At 37.8% G+C, this 20,254-nt stretch overlaps 1 protein-coding gene across 1 annotated transcript in view; it reads left to right on the forward strand.

Annotated features, from left to right (window-relative positions):
- The window catches only part of LAMA2 (laminin subunit alpha 2), a 707,472-nt gene that overhangs the window by 618,675 nt on the left and 68,543 nt on the right, over window positions 1–20,254 (forward strand). Inside the window, exons 46-50 of the mRNA XM_086317880.1 lie at window positions 2,107–2,261; window positions 9,800–9,943; window positions 10,944–11,077; window positions 13,227–13,386; window positions 17,781–17,905. Of these exons, the coding sequence (XP_086174006.1) occupies window positions 2,107–2,261; window positions 9,800–9,943; window positions 10,944–11,077; window positions 13,227–13,386; window positions 17,781–17,905 (718 nt within the window). The remainder of the gene's footprint in view (window positions 1–2,106; window positions 2,262–9,799; window positions 9,944–10,943; window positions 11,078–13,226; window positions 13,387–17,780; window positions 17,906–20,254) is intronic.

The raw sequence follows: 20,254 nt of genomic DNA on the forward strand, positions 1-20,254 counted from the left end.
AGCAGCAGCAGCAGCAGCAGCAGGCTAATAAAGTTTAAACTCTAAAGTAGTTTTCTAATAAAACATTGTTATCAAAATCTATCTTCAGAAATAATTTTAAAATCTACACAAATAATCATAGGAAAAAGTGAGAAGTCTCCAAATACTATAGCATAAGAGAATATCAGACTCAAAATCACAGATGATTTATTTTTAAAAACCTTCAAGAAGATAATTTCTATATTACTTTGACTGTTCCAGAAGACAGAGGGGCAAAAATAGCAAGGGATAAGGGGACTTCCAGGTTCCATTCTGAAACATTTGGTAAAAAGTTCTGGGAGCTTTAAAAGAAAGGGATCTATTACTTGTCTAAGCCTAAGTAGTCCCTGCATAACAATTTTTTCATTTCCATGAATCTAAGTTTAAATCCCTTTTTCTCACTTCTAGAATGATTTGAAGAAAATCAGAGTAATATTGGGGAATTAAAGGAAGGGAGAAAATGGACAAATGGTTTATTTAAAGTGTAAAACTGAAAGGCTAACTATCTTTATGCTGACTCCCTATACAATTATGTAACAGGAGCTTTGAACTCAACAACCCTCATTTCAGGAGAAAATAGTTCTTGATCTAGCAACTCTATTAGTTAAGGTTAATAATAGACCTATGTTCTTTTTAAACATCACTAACAATATAACTCATATTTGTGAGCATGAGTTCAAAATACTTCAAAATATTACTTATTTCCTTTTGCACTCATTTGATTTATTCCTAAAGATTCCACCAGGGCTTCCCTGGTGGCTCAGAGGTTAAAGCGTCTGCCTGCAATGCGAGAGACCTGGGTTCGATCCCTGGGTTGGGAAGATTCCCTGGAGAAGGAAATAGCAACCCACTCCAGTATTCTTGCCTGGAGAATCCCATGGATGGAGGAGCCTGGTGGGCTACAGTCCATGGGGTCACAAAGAGTTGGACACGACTAAGCGACTTAACTTTAACTAACTTTGCCCTCATTTGATTTATTCCTAAAGATTCAGTCTCAGATCACTCCTAGTTCATCAGGGCCAATAACCTTGGACCTTAAGCAGTTTCACTTTTTCATCAGAGTCACAATGACAGAAAACAGAACAGTACATGCTCGGTCAGATAATAAATGACATAGTTTGGATAAGACTGCCAGCATCCTAGGGACAGAATAATTGATTTTCCATGTGTCATGTACCCCCGCTATGAAAAGTACAAGCTGGAAGTCTAAGGATCAGTAATAACCTTCAATTGTTTTAGGGTTAAACCCCTTTCTAATTTATCAATATTCAACCTCCTTTAAATTTTAGCTGTCACAAAAGTGACAGTTTAATGTGATTCAACCTAATGTAAAAAGCAGGAGAATCAACTATTTTTCAAAACAAAAATGAACTGCAACATGAGAGATTTAAAGTATAACGTAGGCCTTGAGTCTGAGGGTTGCTCAATGTTGAAATATTTTTCAGAAGACGTTTTAATAGCTTTTCTCTTTAAGATGTACAAAGAAAGACAATGAGAAAAAGAAAAAAAAAACTGACTTTGTGTGGAAACCCTGATTTAAGTACAGTTCTGGCTTGGACAGAGTCGGTGACATTTTAAAGATGCTTCCAATTGCTTGACTCTTTGACTAAATTTCTGTGCTATAAAGGTTAGTTTGGGGACTGAAGCTAAAAATTAAGCATTGAATTAAGCTAATCATATTCTCCATCTTTAATGCTGACTTGCATATTAATCCCAAAGCCAAAGGTGTCAGCCTTCTTTCTCTAACATCATCTCCTCTGGCCTGCTTGGGTCCCAACTAAAATATTTCCATTTGCTACCACAAACTGCTTCAGCTGCCATGGCCTTGCCTTTGCCTTGTGGATAAGATGAAATCCTTTCAATTATTTAGTTAAGCATATTGCTATGTTCATTTCTGTGTGAGTGTGTCTGTGTGTGCAGCATGTGTGTGTGTTTGTACATGTGCACGTGTCTGGATGTGTGTATATGTATGCATGTTTGTGCATATGTGTGTGCCTGGGTGTATATATACATATGTTTGTGCATGTGTCTGGGTATGTGTGTACATGTGTGCATGTGTGAGATATACACTCATCTTGTTCTGTACAGTTGCAGATGCAGATGCCACTGTGAAAAATCTAGAACAAGAAGCCGATCGACTGATAGACAAACTTAAACCCATCAAGGAGCTTGAGGATAACCTGAAGAAAAATATCTCTGAGATAAAAGAACTGATAAACCAAGCCAGAAAACAAGCTAATTCTGTAAGTTCCTTCTGTTTTCAGTATTAATAAATGATTGTAATGTTTGTATTATTCCCAGAAAGAATACTTTCCCCAGTGTATCTTATTGAATGAGCTTTGGTCCTTTTTCTTTAATTTGAAGCTATTTGTTGGGGAGATGGGGAATGGAAGATTAGATTTTTTCCCATGTATTTCAAAAGACATTTCTTGAGAAGAATAATCATCACTTACTGTTTTGTAAATGAATGTTCTGATATATTTTATTATAATTTGAATAGAGTTAATACAGATTGCAAGAATGGAAGCCTTATTTTTGTATACTAAAAAGGCATGGATGAGAACTCCTTATTCTTGATGAAAGCAAAGAAGGCCAACCAATGGGGTTGAAGAAAAAAATGAACAGACAAGTTTATAAGGAATAATAGCAAAGATGAACCATTGTTTTCTATATATTTTTTGGTTTGAGTCCAAGCAACCAAAAATTAATTTGGTTACAATTTCTATAGGAAGCACTTTACTTGTCTCAAAATTTTGCTCTTTATTAACCCAGTTATAAGACTATAAGGATAGAGGCAAAACTTTCTGGAAGATAACAGCTTAATGAACCAGACAGAATTGTAAATGCCAATCTCAAACTTTAATGAAGTCATCTTATGATTCTTCTATAAATAGAATGAATATCAGTTTTCATGTTATCGTGCTTAAACTGAAATCTGAAATCTTTGTAGATAACCAAACCTTCCATCTCCAGATTAAACTTCCTCTAGGATCAGTTTGATCTCCTTTCAGTCCAAGGTACTCTCAAGAGTCTTCTCCATCACTGCAGTTCAAAACCATCAATTCTTCAGGTGCTGAGTCTTCTTTATGCAACTCTTACATCCATATGTGACTATTGGAAAAGCCATAGCTTTGACTATATGGATCTTTGTCAGTGAAGTGATGTCTATGTTTTTTAGTATTCTGTCTAGGTGTATCATAGCTTTCCTTCCAAGGAGCAAGAGTCTTTTAATTTTATGGCTGCAGTCACTGTCCACAGTGATTTTGGAGCCCACAACGTAAAATATGTCACTGCTTCCACTTTTTCCCCTTCTATTAGCCATGAAGTGATGGGACTGGATGCCAAAATCTTATGTTTGAATGTTGAGTTTTAAGCCAGTTTTTAAACTCTCCTCTTTCACCCTTATCAGGAAGCTATTTCGTTCTTCTTCACTTTCTTCCATAAGAGTGGTATTATCTGCATATCTGAGGTTGTTGGTATTTCTCCAGACAATCTTGATTCCAGCTTGTGAATCATATTTTTAGCCACAGTTTTGTATTTAGTTACCAAATGGAAGATATGGACATTTTTATTATTTCTTCATTGCAAAGGAATTTTTAAATATGCCCATATATTCATCAATTATGTGTGCTTCCTCATCCCATCCCCACCCACTGGGAAGAAAGATAAAATTCTGGCATATAAATATATAAAACCTGTCCCAAAATATAAAATTACTTACTTCACTTAGTATGATATCTCCAGGTCCATCCATATTGCTTCAAATGACATAATTTCATTCTTTTTAATGGCTGAGTAATATTCCATTGTATAGTGTACCACTTCTTGTTATCCATTCCTGGGTCAGTGGACATTTAGGTTGCTTCCATGTCTCAGCTGTTGTAAATAATGCTGCTGTGAACTTTGGGTGCATGTGTCCTCTTTAACCATGTTTTTCTCTGGATATATGCCCAAGAGTGAGATTGCTGGATCATATGGTAGTTCTATTTTTAGGTTGTTGTTTTTTTTTAATTGGAGGATAATTGCTTTCCAATATTGTGTTGGTTTCTGCCATACACCTACATGAATCACTCGTGGGCATACCTATGTCCCCTCCCTCTTGAACCTCTCTCCATCCTCCCACCCCTTTAGGTGGTCCATTCCACCCCCTCTGTAGTCACAGCACCAGATTTGGGCTCCCTGCATCATTAATGGGATATCACTCAGCCATAAAAAGGACCACATTTGAGTTTGTTCTAATGAAGTAGATGAACCTATTTTTAGTTTTTTAAGGAACCTCTCTACTGTTCTCCAAAGTGGCAGTACCACTTTACATTCCCAACAGTGTAGGAGGATTCCCTTCAGTTCAGTTCAGTTCAGTTCAGTCTCTCAGTCGTGTCCGACTCTTTTCGACCCCATGAATCGCAGCACGACAGGCCTCCCTGTTCATCACCAACTCCCGGAGTTCACTCAGACTCACGTCCATCGTGTCAGTGATGCCATCCAGCCATCTCATCCTCTGTCGTTCTTTCTCCTCCTGCCCCCAATCCCTCCCAGCATTAGAATCTTTTCCAATGAGTCAACTCTTCCCATGAGGTGGTGAAAGTACTGGAGTTTCAGCTTTAGCATCATTCCTTCCAAAGAAATCCTAGGGCTGATCTCCTTCAGAATGGACTGGTTGGATCTCCTTGCAGTCCAAGGGACTCTCAAGAGTCTTCTCCAACACCACAGTTCAAAAGCATCAATTCTTTGGCACTCAGCCTTCTTCACAGTCCAACTCTCGCATCCATACATGACCACAGGAAAAACCATAGCCTTGACTAGATGGACCTTTGCTGGCAAAGTAATGTCTCTGCTTTTGAATATGTTATCTAGGTTGGTCGTAACTTTCCTTCCAAGGAGTAAGCGTCTTTTAATTTCATGGCTGCAGTCACCATCTGCCATGATTTTGGAGCCCCCCCACCACCAAAAAAAACTGTTTCTACTGTTTCCCCATCTATTTCCCATGAAGTGATGGGACCGGATGCCATGATCTTCGTTTTCTGAATGTTGAGCTTGAAGCCAACTTTTTCACTCTCCACTTTCACTTTCATCAAGAGGCTTTTGAGTTCCTCTTCACTTTCTGCCATAAGGATGGTGTCAATCTGCATATCTGAGGTTATTGATATTTCTCCCAGCAATCTTGATTCCAGCTTGTGTTTCTTCCAGCCCAGCGTTTCTCATGATGTACTCTGCATATAAGTTAAATAAGCAGGGTGACAATATAGAGCCTTGACGTACTCCTTTTCCTATTTGGAACCAGTCTGTTGTTCCATGTCCAGTTTTAACTGTTGCTTCCTGACCTGCATACAGATTTCTCAAGAGGGAGGTCAGGTGGTCTGATATTCCCATCTCTTGAAGAATTTTCCACAGTTTATTGTGATCCACTCACTCCACATTAAAAAAATGAAAGAAAGGTATAAAAGTATGCTTGAAAAAATCCATTTTCCATGCCTTTTAAGGAAATTTTCAACTACTTTTTGAAACTGAAGTTAACAACAAAGAGCCTTATTTTTTTAAGATGTTAGAAATTTGTAAGCAACCAAATTTTTTTCCAGTGGGTTTTGTACTCATTGAGGATTACACTTTCCTAGTTTAGAAATATATTTGTAATCTGGCATGAGTGTCTGGATGTGGCCCTAACACATACTCAGTATGATCAAGAAATTGAAGGTATTTATTTTTAAATAGATTCCTTTTGGTTTGTTGGCTCTGAAACTGAGCGGCTGACATTCTTTTTAAATGAATGGCCTTGTTAACTGGATGAAAGAATGCAGTGAAAATCCAATAGATATAATAATGGAATTCTCAATAATGTTTAATTGAGTTCATGATGATGAATTGGTAAACAAGTTGTATGAGAAATGCCTTAGAGATACCTACTTCTTACTGATTTTTGTTTAGAAGTCTTATTAAGGGTCAACTTTAGAAATAATAATTGATACAGGACTTTCCTGGCAGTCCAGTGGTTAAGACTGTATTTCCAATACAGGGTACTTGGGTTCAATCCCTGGTCAGGAAACTAAGATCCCATATGCTCCCTGATGCAGCCAAAAAAAAAAAAATTAAGAAATAATAATTGATAGAAAAAAGTAACTTGAGAATATTTGTGTTTCAAAAGTCTCTCCCCTCTTATGAGAGGGATTATATGTCAGAGATTTCTTCTAGAGAAAGAAATAGATACTGCCCTTTGACTTACTTGTTTTAAGATAGATAAAAGAAACATTTATAATTGGAAAACAAAACACAAGGTATTTAAATGGAGAAATCAGCGGCTATCAATGGGTTACCAACATTTTTGAGCAGATACTGAGGGTATATTCAAAATTGTAAGCCAGAGAACAGAAAGTCCAGAGAGTTTCTGTAAAAATGTGTAAGAGTTGAGCAATAAATAACTTTACAATATTAGTTCCTGGTACATTGGGTATGCTGCTGCTGCTGCTAAGTTGCTTAAGTCATGTCTGACTCTGTGCGACCCCATAGACAGCAGCCCACCATGCTCCTCCATCCATGGGATTTTCCAGGCAAGAGTACTGGAGTGGGTTGCCATTTCCTTTTGTTCAGAGAACCATATATTTTCGATAAGTGAAGTTGCCATAAAGCAGATGAATTATAACTCCTAGAGATGTTAAACACCCTTAGTTCTAAAATGGCTGCTCTCTCAGACTTTCAGTCCTCAGATGAAGTTTCATCAGTTGAATTAGGCTTCTGTACTGGGCTCTGCCTAATACACTTTGAGAACCCCCTTTCAACATTCCAGTCATGTAATACCCCTGTCATTTTTACCAAGTATACCCTAGCAAGGACAGAAACTCATCGTAAGAAGTCATGCATTTCACCCATGTCCAGTCATTTCTTCTCTAAACAGTAACTGAGGAATATTACCAATAATATGGTGTGTTCTTTATAACACATATGCATGCATGCTTGTGTGCCCAGTCCCTCAGTCGTGTCCAACTCTTCACAACCCTGTGCACTGCCAGGCTCCTCTGTCCATGGGATTTTTCAGGCAAGAATACTGGAGTGGGTTGCCATTTCCTCCTTCATGGGATCTTCCTGACCCAGGGATTGAACCTGGTCTATGTCTCCTGCATTGCAGGCAGATTCTCTACCTGCTGAGCCATTGGGAAAGCCCTATAACACATATTAGTTATTTGAAATAACAAAAGAAATAACCAAAATAACTTTAATCCAAATAATAAAAGTGAGTTATCTGTGATTATACTAGCCATAGTATATCTCTACTCTCCTTGTTTAGTCACTAAGTCACATGCACCTTAGCTTTTGTGACCCCATGGACTGTAACCACCAGGCTCCTCTGTCTATGGGATTTCTGAGAGTGGGTTGGTTGGATACTCCAAGAATACTGGAGTGGGTTGCCATTTCCTTCTCCCAGGGGATCTTCCCAACCCAGGGATTGAACCTGCCTGCATCTCCTGCATTGCAGGTGGATTCTTTATCACTGAACCACAAGGGAAGCCCTGTATAAGCTCTATGGCCAACCCTATAAGTCATTATGAAATAAAGATAAAACAAATTACACACATAGTTACTTTTGATACCTAATCCAGCCCCATCAGAAATTTGGATATGATTTCCTGCCAGAGATAGTTCAATCTGTTACTCAGTTTGAATCATGAGTTCCCGTCAGACCTTGATTTCTTCCCTTTGATCTTTTTTTTCATGTCAGTGGCACTTACAGCCCACTTCAGATATTAAATTTGCTCAGTGACAAGATCTTCTCTGCTGATGGTTTTGGATCAATTGCTGCAAATTCCTAAAAACTCACTGTATCCTATACCTCTTCATGAACATCAAAAACATCTGAGAACTGCATTTTCCCTACCTGCCCTTCACCCGATTACCTTTTTCTTGCTTCACTTTATCCTTTTTTTTAGTCTCTAAGCCCCTGGATAACCCTTTGTATAGCTGCTACTTATCATGTAACACCATTTGCCAACCTCTACTGCACATCTGCTTTATAGTATTAACTTCAGAGTAAAAGTTATCCATTTTCTGGTTCTATTTCTCTGTAACTTATTTTGATTCATGTACTCTTAGCATTTTATGTAGAAGGGAAATCCTGTCATTTGTGAAACAAAGAACTGACCTCTTAACTGAAAATCATATAAGCAGGAAGACAAAATCTCCAGCACTTTAAGGCAAATACTCTGGTGACCAGAGTGGACCTCAGTATTGGCCTCCTCAGTTAGCAGTCTGGGTCCCATCCTTAGGGGAAAGGTAAGGGCAGGCAGAGCCATCTACGCAGCAGGTTCCCTAGATGATTCCAACCCAGGCCTCGCAAAGAGCTCCACTAGGGTGAGCCCCTGTTTTTTCTCAGCACACTCTTTCCTTTACTTGGGGGTGCAGTTTGGAAAGCAGATTAGGTGAAGAAACAGTACAAATATATGACTTACACTGGATCTGTAGGAGGTTCAAGAGATCTGCTATATCCCCAAGATCTGCTATATTTTTTGGAACCAAAAATCTCTCCTTAGCTTTCTCTTTTGAATCTAACCAATTTTGAATCCAGCGCATCCTCTGTGTGGTCTGCATCACCCTTGGGAGGGGTCCTGTGCTGTCTTACACCATCCCTTCTTAGACTCTTTAAGACACCTCCTTGTCTCACCAGAAGAAGGAGACTGGTTTGGTGTCCCAGGCTATCTCCCTTTGAGTCTGCACAGCCCTTTTATGGAGGTAACAGTGATACATACCCCTTGGCTTCTCCCAAGTGTGAAAGTGCTATAAAGAATGAAAAAATGAAAATTCACCCCCAGTGAGGACCAAGAGGCTTCTGGAAGCCAAGAATTTACATCAGTGGTGTAGAGACATTTTATATGTGTCTCTACCTCCTACTTTGAGCACTGACACTAACAAAGTAACAGAATCTCTCTCTGAGTCCAAGCAACTACATTGCTGTCCTAAAAGCACCCCTTTGATGGTACACAGAAATGAAAGAAAATTAAATGGAATAATCAACTAGTGTTATTTGTGATTGAAGAAAGGCTCCCTAAATGTAAGTAAAAACTGGTATGAACAGTGTCAGCTCTATTCATATAGGAATTTCTTTCTTAGCAATTTATAGTAATTTTTGAAGTACCAGTCAAAAGAAAAAGGAGCTGTTAAATACATTAGTGATGATAGCCACTGGAAATCGTTTCCATCCCATTTCCTGGAAGCTTAATAAAAAGGTATAATTTATTCTGAAATATATGTTCAGAGTGAAATGATTAGATTCTTCTTATTGTTAGAACATCTAGAACAAAATCTAGTTGGGCTCTTTCAACTGTAAGAATATGAGAAGGTCGGTAATTTCCTCTCAAAAATTAAAAGAAAAATGATTTCCTATTTTAAATGATGCTACAATCACTGAAATTTGAATTGTAAAATTTCATTAAACAACCTGAATGAAGATCTGTACCATTAGCTTCATGTAAAATCATCTTTTGAGAATGTTCTGCTATTCATAAAGGAGTAAGGTATGAAGGTAAAAATTTGTTAGTTGTATGCTTCCAAAAATAGTGATGGCTATTCCAAAATAGCCATGGGACTGTGAACAGGTCATTGTCAAGATACTGGTGGAAAGGTGTTTCTCTGGGCTCTCATTAATGAGTATAATGGTGTCTGCATATGGGCATCATACTACTCGATGATGGAAAATAACTTCAAAGAAGAGATGATGACGGCTCTGTGGTTGTTTGGAACTACTTCAAACTTTCTGAGAGATTTAGTCTTGGTTCTTTGTACACTATTTTTCTTGAAGATCAAAGTATCTGTGTCTTCGGGAGGTGACTGCATTCGAACATACAAGCCGGAAATCAAGAAAGGAAGCTACAATAATATCATTGTCAATGTAAAGACGGCTGTTGCAGACAACCTCCTTTTCTATCTTGGAAGTGCCAAATTTGTAAGTCTAACATTCAACTTTTCTTTGGCCCACTGTGTATGTGTACCGTCAGGTTAATTCTGGTAGTGCGGAAAATGTATAGAATCTAATGACATTGTCCCAAAACTAAATAAGGTAGCCTTTCAGATTTGAAAACCTCAGAATCTTACCTCACAAAGTTCTGACATGTCAAGTTAGAAAGCAATTGAAATGAAAACTTTTTACAGTGCTTAGGCATATCTGCTTTCATGTGTAAGTACACCAACATTTATTTTTCAACTATATTTTCAGATCCAACTATTCAAGAAGAAAGATTAACAGGGATAAAGCTTTTTAAAAAAAAAAAAAAAAAAACTTTTCTCTAAGAAATTACAATGAACGTTCATGTGAAATGAAATGGAAAATTGTGTACTAATTTCTTATCAGTGAAAACTCTTCTGATTTGTGTTGAATTTATGACTCAAATTGAAATAACAGAAATTGTATCTAGACAAGCTCACCCCAAACTTCTAATTCCTTTCAACTGACCCATGTGACTTTATATGCATGGAGACCTTCCGAAATGAATGACTTTTCAACAGAGCGCTTACCGCATAAATCAATACTTGGAATTTAGGTGAGAAATTCTGGATCACCTTGGGTGAAAAGTCATATCTGGCCCCTCAAAAACGTCACCACCCATGGTGAAAATGAATTCTGAACCCAAATATTTGCTTTTATCTCCAGGATCAATATGAGAAAAGGCATTTGTCTCAATGTTAGACCTAACTAGAATTGGTTGAATTAACACATTTGCCTCAGCACTGTATCATACATATGTATGGACATTGCATTATTAAGATACAGTAATAAAGTTATTTATTGTTTAATAAATAATAGTAAACCATATTTGGGGATTTTTATTGTGATGCTTCTAATTATTTCACAGATCTGTAAATGGCACCCATTGAAAAGACTCTGCTGGCCTCCTCGTTCATGGTGCCTTGTATCTGATGTCTGTTGTTCTGTTTCTGTGCACTAGGTTGACTTTCTGGCTATAGAAATGCGTAAAGGCAAAGTAAGCTTCCTCTGGGATGTTGGATCTGGAGTTGGGCGTGTCGAGTACCCAGATTTAACTATTGATGACTCATACTGGTACCGTATTGAGGCATCGAGGTAACTATCTCAATAGAGATTAAGATCATTGACAGAATTTTGAAGTAGTTTCCTAGATTATATAAAAATTTTTATTTCTGTTTCAAGAGGGTAGTTGTGTAGGTATGTAACAGGTATTTTACATTGCATACAGATATTTTATATTGTATACATGCGTAAGTGTCTGTGATGGTATCTTTGTAGAATGTGTTAGGAGCTAACAAACTTTCAAGATACTGAACAGAATGACCAGTCTTTTCTGGCCCCCTCATTTGATTGTTCCGTAGAAACATTCAGGTTAAGTTGTTTTCTGTCATCTGAAGAAGTACTGAGACTTGCCCTCATTCAATACAATCCAGAGCATAAAAGCTGTCTTTTTTATTTAGAGCTGCATGGGCTATTTGTGTACTTGGGAGAGCAATCCCTTCTCTGATGTTTTTACATATATACTCTATGTATAAAATAGGTAATTAATGAGAACCTACTGGACAGCACAGGAAACTCTACTCAGTGCTTTGTGATGACCTAAATGGGAAGGAAATCTAAAAAAGAGGGGATATGTGTATATGCATAACTGATTAACTTAGCTGTACAGCAGACACTAACACAACATTGTAAAGCAACGGTGCTCTAATAACAATTTTTTATAAAATAAAAAGAGGAGCTACTATTGGTGCCTATCTTTGGTGCAAAGCTCCTCTTCTAGTCTACATAGCAGCCTTGGCTTACTGTGTAGTTATCTAAATGCCGGCACGAATATATAAGATCAGGTCCACACTATTTAAAATGGAAGGAATAGGAAATTGATTAATTCTATCTTTGATGCTTTAGTTAATTAACTTCTAACAGTGTGCAGATTACTTGTAGAATCCATTCTTGTCCTTGATACTTGCTCTTAGTTTCTGATCTTCTTTTTCTAATTTTCAACTGCCTACTAAATACAAAACAGCTGAGAGGTTTTGTTAAATGCCACGGGAAGTTGATCAGAGTTGGGTAAAGAGGACTTAAAAGATCTGGTGATTGTTGAATCTAGGTTATGGATACAAAGAATTTCATTCTATGTGTGTATATGTTTAATTTTTCAAAATTAAAAGTTTCTTGAAGAAACTTAATAAGAAGAAATATCTTTAATTCCTTTTAAGATCTTAAATGAAACTGTGTGTGTGAAAGAGAGCGCGACAAAGAAAGGGAGGATACAGCAATAGATAAAATGCTTGCATTTGTGATGGTAGGGGGGATTAAGTACTTTACCGGACTTAAGAATGCTTATGTTTGCAAAGTACAGTTCTTCTATTAGAAGATATGTATTCTGTTAAACAAGAACTCTTTTTGATAAATTCATTCTATTTTTCCATGTATTTCAGTTAATGCTGCACCCTCAAAGATAAGCTTACCAAAATGAGATGGCAGGGAGAGAAAAAAGACAAAGTTTTGTTATAACTGCTCGTCTCATAAAAGAGTTCAGATTTTCATGTTTAACAACACATGGGAACCAAACAGTTTAAAAAAAGAATGAATTACAATAATAATAGCTTCTGAAATTCTGTTAATTGAATCTAAATGTGAAGTTCTTCTGTGCAATTCGTATGCACAACTCTGAAGCCTGGATGTTACAGTGTACACATTAAGATGGTTTGCCAAACACTAAATGATGCACGATTCCAAGAACAACTACAGCAAATTTGAATCCAAGAGATAGTCAGGGATATTTAGGAGAAATTATGCAGTTTATAATGCAGAAGGGTGGCTTATTCAGAGTTCACTTGCTGAATTAAATTAGGCAAAATGCTAAATGAAGTAATATAGCATTATTTAAACAGTCCATGTAGGTAAATAGCACATTGTTTTGTAAAGTAAAAGGGAAAAGACTCTCCATCTAACCAACAGCCATTCCATCGGCTAGTTGCTGCTATGTCATTTCCTATCAAAGGACACAGTCAGAATCAGGGTATATTGCTCAGTGGTCCTGGTTGAATTTGATGGTAAACATACAGCAGAGATCAGACTCTGGATTTTGATTTGCAGTTTAATGAATCTGGAATATTTGAAGCTAAATTCCAAAACAAGTCTCTACATTTTATATGTTTTAAATCTGAAGTGATCAGAAATGTGACACATACTTCATTTTTCTCTATTTTCTTTCATTTCATTCCAACACGTACCCTGGAAGAACTGGGAGAAATGGAACTATTTCCGTGAGAGCTCTGGATGGACCCAAAGCCAGCATTATGCCCAGTACATACCATTCAGCATCACCTCCCGGGTACACTATTCTAGATGTGGATGCAAATGCAATGCTGTTTGTTGGTGGCTTGACTGGGAAACTGAAGGTAATGTTCTTCTCCCCATCCATCTCTGTAGATAGTTCCTGGCATGATGACTTTGAGCAAAGACAGGACACAAAACTGCAAAAACTTGACAGCTTTTTACTTAATTTGTTTTTATGAAAACATGGATATATTTTGAGTAAAACTTTTCTTCCTTAAATATCCAACCTGAAAGCATAATCTTTTTAAACCTATGTGTATTTACTTACACAGTTATTGTTTTGCCCTAATCCGTGGCATCAGTTTTTTGATATTATTTTAGTTACTTCAAGAGCAAAGTGTTTTTTAATGATACCTCATTTTATGAATCAATTTATGATTTATTGATATGAAGTGCTATAAAGTTCAAACTCACATCTAATTAAAAGATTTATGAATACCTTGGGAAATATCACAGGAGCCATAAGCCTTCAAATCATGATCCGATTTTTAAAGTTTTCAAGTTGCTCTTCTCGTTCTTATCAAGTAATGCACTTAATATTCATAATTGCTTCGTGACAGGTCCTTGTGCATTGCAAATTGTAAAGTGCCTGCATTTTAGAGAAGCTCGTGTTGATTAGATGGAATTAGGTTTTGGAAAACGACCTGTGGGTGAGACGTAAGAGCACAACCAAATATAATGGGTAATCCTGGGCTTGTCAGAATCATCCTGGAATAAGATTAGTCAGAAAATGTGAAAAGCCAGGGTGACCCCAAATTTATGAGAAGTCAACCTTCATATAGAATGAGGTTGTTTTGTTTGCTTTGTGTATGAGATGTGATTCTAAAGTATTGGAATGGATTCCGTAACTACACATTAAAATCACCCTCTTTTCTTAGAGCTGCATATAAATGTATATGGTACATAGTAATATACAGTCATACACCCCACTGCAGTACTCTTGCCTAGAAAATCCCATGGACAGAGGAGCCTGGTAGGCTGCAGTCCATGGGATCGCTAAGAGTCGGACACGACTGAGCGACTTCACTTTCACTTTTCACTTTCATGCATTGGAGAAGGAAATGGCAACCCACTCTAGTGTTCTTGCCTGGAGAATCCCAGGGACAGGGGAGCCTGGTAGGCTACCATCTATGGGGTCACACAGAGTCGGACACGACTGAAGTGACTTAGCATAGCATAGCATAGCATCAGAAAGATAAATACAGGGGTAGCACAGAGTTATATTCGCCTGCAATGTAGGAAACACAGGAGATATGCATTCCTTCCCTGGGTTGGAAAGATCCCCTGAAGGAGGAAATGGCAACCCACTCCAGTATTCTTGCCAGGAAAAGCCCACAGATAGAGGAGCCTGGTAGGCTACAGTCCATGGGGTCGCAAGGAGTCAGATACAACTTAGCAACTGAGCATGCGCGCGCACACACACACACACACACACACACACACACGCACACACACCCATACACACACACACACACATACACACACCAGAAAGAAAAAAAGAAAGAAAATTTGAAATTAAATCCGGGCTGAATTCCCTGCTCTATCACTTGCTAAAATATGACCTTAGGCAAGTCACTTAACCCCTTGGGCTTCAGTTTCCTCAACTAGAAAAGTAAGATAAAAATATCTACACTGCTTGCATACTGTAGGATAATATGTAGTAATAAACTCTTATAACATTTATATAATCCTTACTATGTGCTAAGTAATGTTCTAAGTAATTTTACATGAGTTAACAATTTTCATAACAACCCCAAAATGTAGATAGAAGCCTCATTTTATACTTAAGAACTCTATATAAGAAATAAATTAAATGATTCACCCAAGATCACATGGCAGTGAGTGGTGGAACTGCAATCTGAACACTTGTTACCAGGCATAAGAATCTCTATTATTAACTACCATCCCTTACTACCACAATGAATAGTGAGATTATATGCATAAAATTTATAACAAATGCCTAGGATATGGTGCTATGTGCTGTCACTTCAGTAATATCTGACTCTTTGCAACCCTATGGGCTGTAGCCTACCAGACTCCTCTGTCCATGGGAGTCTCCAAGCAAGAATACTGGAGTGGGTTGCCATGCCCTCCTCCAGAGGATCTTCTCAACCCAGCGATCAAGCCCTGGTGTCCCACATTGTAGGAGGATTCTTTACCATCTGGTAGTCACACCTTAAATTGCACCTTAAATAATTCTTATTATTCAGATGTCACTAGGCATAAAAAAACTGATTTATGCCAGTATGAGGGGCAAAAAGTAAAGGCAAATGCAATCTATAGAAAATCTTAACCATTTTGACCAAGAGTTTCAAGGTTCCTGCCATACCATTACACGAACCAAAAACTGAAACAAGTAACTATATCGACATGTTAATGAAAATTCACAGGAGCAGGAAATATCCCAGGTATAATTTTTATAATACAAGAGGAAAAACAAAAAGCAAGTAGACTTCACAAGTAGGATAATCAGCCTTTGGAAAATTAAGGGAAGATTCCACAGATAACAGAGAATCCCAAGGACTGTCCTTAACTTGTAAATGTCAGTGTCTGACCAACATTTCTTCTCCATGGCAATGCCCCACTTGATCATAGCAGTAGCAAGATGTACATGTTCATGACTTTAACCTAAATTATAACTACAAATGTTTAACTGCTCTATGACTATCTTCTTACATTTGTTCTAAAATCTAAACATGTCAATTCACTTTTTCCTTTCAGGTTACTCAGATAAATGTGGATTCACTTTGGCAGAGTGTTGTAGAATTGTAACATTATCAATGCCAAAGTGAACAGTTGTTTAAATTACAGCAAGTTTCTCTAGAGAGAATTGGATCATTCTCCTCCTTCTTAACTGTTATATACCAAGAATTGACATGGACATACTGCTGTATTTAAAACAGATAACCAACAAGGACCTACTGTGTAGCACAGGGAACTCAGCTGAATATTCTGCAATAACCTAAATGGGAAAAGCATTTGAAAAGGAATAGATGTATATATATATAACTGAATCACCTTGTTGTACATCTGAAACTAACACAACATGGTTAATCAACTATAGTGTATGTGCTCAGTCATGTCTGACTCTTTGTGATCTATGGACTGTAGTCTGCCAGGCTCCTCTCTCCATGAAATTCTCCAGGCGATAATACTGGGGTGGGTTGCCATTCCCTTCTCCAGAGAATGTTCCCAACCCAGGAATCGAACCCACATCTCTTGCTTTTCCTGCTTTGGCAGACGGGTATGCTCCAATATAAAATAAAAATTTTAAAAAGACCTTTCCCTGTAAGAATGACACTAAGGTTGTCATTCAACAAATGTTTATTCTGCCCTTATTAGATATCAGGCTCTGTGCTGTGTATGCCCCCAAGCAACAACCGCAGGGTCCCTTCTCTTACAAATTGACTCTGTCCCTTCATTCTCCTGCACTAGAAACCTACTTGAATGTAAAAGGAAATGAAAAACGGGACAGCAGTATCACAGGGTAATCTATATGCAAGCATTTGTTTCCCTTTGTCAGTATCTACCATTGCTCATATGGAGAAGGAAATGGCAACCCACTCCAGCATGCTTGCCTAAGAAATCCCATGGACAAAAGAGTCAGACACAAGTTAGCAACTCAGCAACAACAACCCTTTCTCGTAATCTCTGGAAAGAAATCATCTTAGTGGTGTAGGAGCACTAGCATTTATTAAACACCATCTCTGTGCCAGGCATTGAATGTGGAACCATAAATTAATTCTCTTATATAATTGTCCTAATAATCCTATGTTACAGACCAAGAAGAAAACAGAACCTCAAAGAGAATAAGCAGTTCATTTAAAGTCAGAAGCATGGAGTGTTTATTTTACTAATGGTGATAAACTGATATAGCACAGAATAATCAGGATCTGAGGATATATTATTATACGGTTAAAAAATGAATATGTACACAACCAAGATTTTTACAAAGAGTGGATAATAACTACTCAAGATTCTTCTGCTCAGATAACAACTCTCATGAATACTGTAGGACTTTCCTGGTACTTCAGTGGTAAAGAGTCCACCTGCCAATGCAGGAGATGCAAATTCAATCCCTGGGTTGGGAACCTCCCCTGGAGAAGAAAATGGCAACCCACTCCAGTATTCTTGCCTGGGAAATCTCATAGAGGAGCTTGGTAGGCTACAGTCCATGGGACCTCAAAGAGTTGCATGCAACTAAATGACTAAACCCCAGGTTCAATCCTTGGGTCGGAAAGGTCCCCTGGAGAAGGGAATGGCAACCCACTCCAGTATTCTTGCCTGGAGCATCCCATGAACAGAGGAGCCTGGCAGGCTACAGTCCATGGGGTCACAAAGGGTCAGACATGACTGAGCAACTAACACTTACTTACTTAAGCAACTAAACAACACCAGCATGGATTCTCTAAGGGTTTTTTTTGTGAAATTCTAACAAATATGTTTCTCTCTGCAGAAGGCTGACGCTGTACGTGTTATCACATTCACTGGCTGTATGGGAGAAGCATACTTTGACAGCAAACCTATAGGATTGTGGAATTTCCGAGAAATAGAAGGTGACTGCAAAGGATGCACCGTCAGGTTAGTTAAGAGCAGGGCTCTCCTAACGTCTGTCTGGCCTGTGCATCACAAAAGCTTTAATTTTATTGTGCAGTGTTGCATTATCATGTGGATGGTAAGCAAGAAGTTTGAAGTGATTGTGTTCAAAGGTAGATTTACTAGGAGGCGAAGTAACCTCAAGTCCTCCCCCAGTTTGCGTAGGCACTTTCCAAGGCCTTGGGAACTACCCTAGCACTTTGACATGGTCATATGTTTTTGTAAAATTTGTAAAGGTAAGATATTTCAGGGCTTCCCAGGTGTCTCAGTGGTAAAGAATCCACCTGCCAAGCATGAGATGAGGATTCGATCCCTGGGTTGGGAAGATTCCCTGGAAAAGGAAATGGCAACCCATACCATTATTCTTGTCTGGGAAATCCCATGTAGAGGGGAGCCTGGCAGGCTACAGTCCATGAAGTCACAAAGAGTTGGATGTGACTTAGTGACTAAATAACAATAGCAAGGTATTTTAGCCTCAATCAGTTAAGACTACTATCTCTTTCCACTCCAACTTACCTTTGTGTTCAGGAAGTGTTGGGTCTCTGTGGCTCTTTTATACTCATATTTCAGTTTTACTTAAAGAAAGCTCTCCTTAACTGATTAAACTGAAGGCCCCTCAGAGTCTGGATTCACTCTGTTTATGTTTACAAGAAAATATAGAACCATACTGCAGGTTTTGTCTCCTACAGGATTTATGAAATGACACATAGCATCCTGTAAGTGTTTCAGGTGGAAACCCATCGGACTTGAAGATTTTAAGTGGGAAAGGAAAAACAGAGGTCAAGATAGGCCAGGAGAAAGTTTCATAATAACCATCATTAATTATAAGATAGAGGTTAGAATGTTGAAATTCAAAAATATTTATCAAGCATATAAAACATATATAAATATTCTTATATAAACCTGAATAGAGCACGTAAAAAATTAAGTAGAAGTAGAGGATTTCTTTCCATGGACGGAGGAGCCTGGTAGACTGCAGTCCATGGGGTCCCTAAGAGTCAGACACGACTGAGTGACTTCACTTTCACTTTTCCCTTTCATGCATTGGAGAAGGAAATGGCAACCCACTCCAGTGTTCTTGCCTGGAGAATCCCAGGGACGGGGGAGCCTCGTGGGCTGCTGTCTATGGGGTCGCACAGAGTCGGATATGACTGAAGCAACTTAGCAGCAGCAGCAGCAGTAGCAGCAGCAGAGGATTTCTCTGCATAAAAACTTAAAGGCCACTGATCAACTGAGACTACAATTTTAATTATATTTAGTTAAAGCTATAAAATGTAAATTAAAACCTGGAAGCTTAATCAATACACATAGTAACTCTAAAATAATTAGGTGCTAAGGAGTTTATATTTTTTATTTCTAATATAAAGAGAACATGTACATTGCTAGAACCTAAATTCTCCATTAATGTAGCACAGAGTACTTCATGTCTCTAGAGTTTTATAGAAGAAAGTAGCCTCAAAATATTCTCTCCCCAAAAGTTTTAACTTTCATCTTTCTTTTTTTTTTTTTTGTCATCATGAACTTTTCAACTTGGCATTGAAGACAATTTGAAAGTCTGATCCATTCATGGTTTATAGTGGTTTTGTTCATAATCTTTGATAAAATCTAATGTAGAATGTTGTCTGTAAAATGATTTCAATACAAGGACAATGAAGTCTACATTATCATTCCGCTACTCACAAATCAACACCAACTTTTCCCTAAACATTTCTTCGGTAAATTTATAAATTTACCGAATTTATTTTCAAATAATTTTCAATAATTTCAGTAATTTTCAAAGAATTTTCAAAAGTGTATTGTCAACCAAACATCTAAAGCATTTAAATGTCCTTTCAGCCATGCATATTATGTAAGACTATAGCATTGCTAATTATCAGTTCTGCAAAGATCTCAGGCCTTCACGTCCTCCTTTCCCAATTTTAAACCAGTCTTGTTCCATGTCCAGTTCTAACTATAGCTTCTTGACCTGCATACAGGTTTCTCAAGAGGTAGATAAGGTGGTCCGTATTCCTATCTCTTTAAGAATTTTCTACAGTTTGTTGTAATCCACACAGTCAAAGGCTTTGGCATAGTCAATAAAGCAGAATGAAATGTTTTTCTGGAATTGTCTTGCTTTTTCTATGATCCAACAGATTTGATCTCTGGTTCATCTGCCCTTTCTAAATCTAGCTTAAACATCTGGAAGTTCTCAGTTCAAGTACTGTTGAAGCCTAGCTTGAAGGGTTTTGAGAATTACCTTGCTAGCATGTGAAATCAGTGCACTGTGTGATAGTTTGAACATTCTCTGGTGCTGCCTTTTTTGGGGTTGGAAGGAAAACTGACCTTTTCCAATCC

The sequence above is a fragment of the Bos grunniens genome, chromosome 9 (genome assembly GCF_055505025.1).
Source record: "Bos grunniens cultivar Pamir isolate PY7600 chromosome 9, Bosgru_T2T1.0, whole genome shotgun sequence".
In the NCBI taxonomy this organism is placed as follows: Eukaryota; Metazoa; Chordata; class Mammalia; order Artiodactyla; family Bovidae; genus Bos; species Bos grunniens.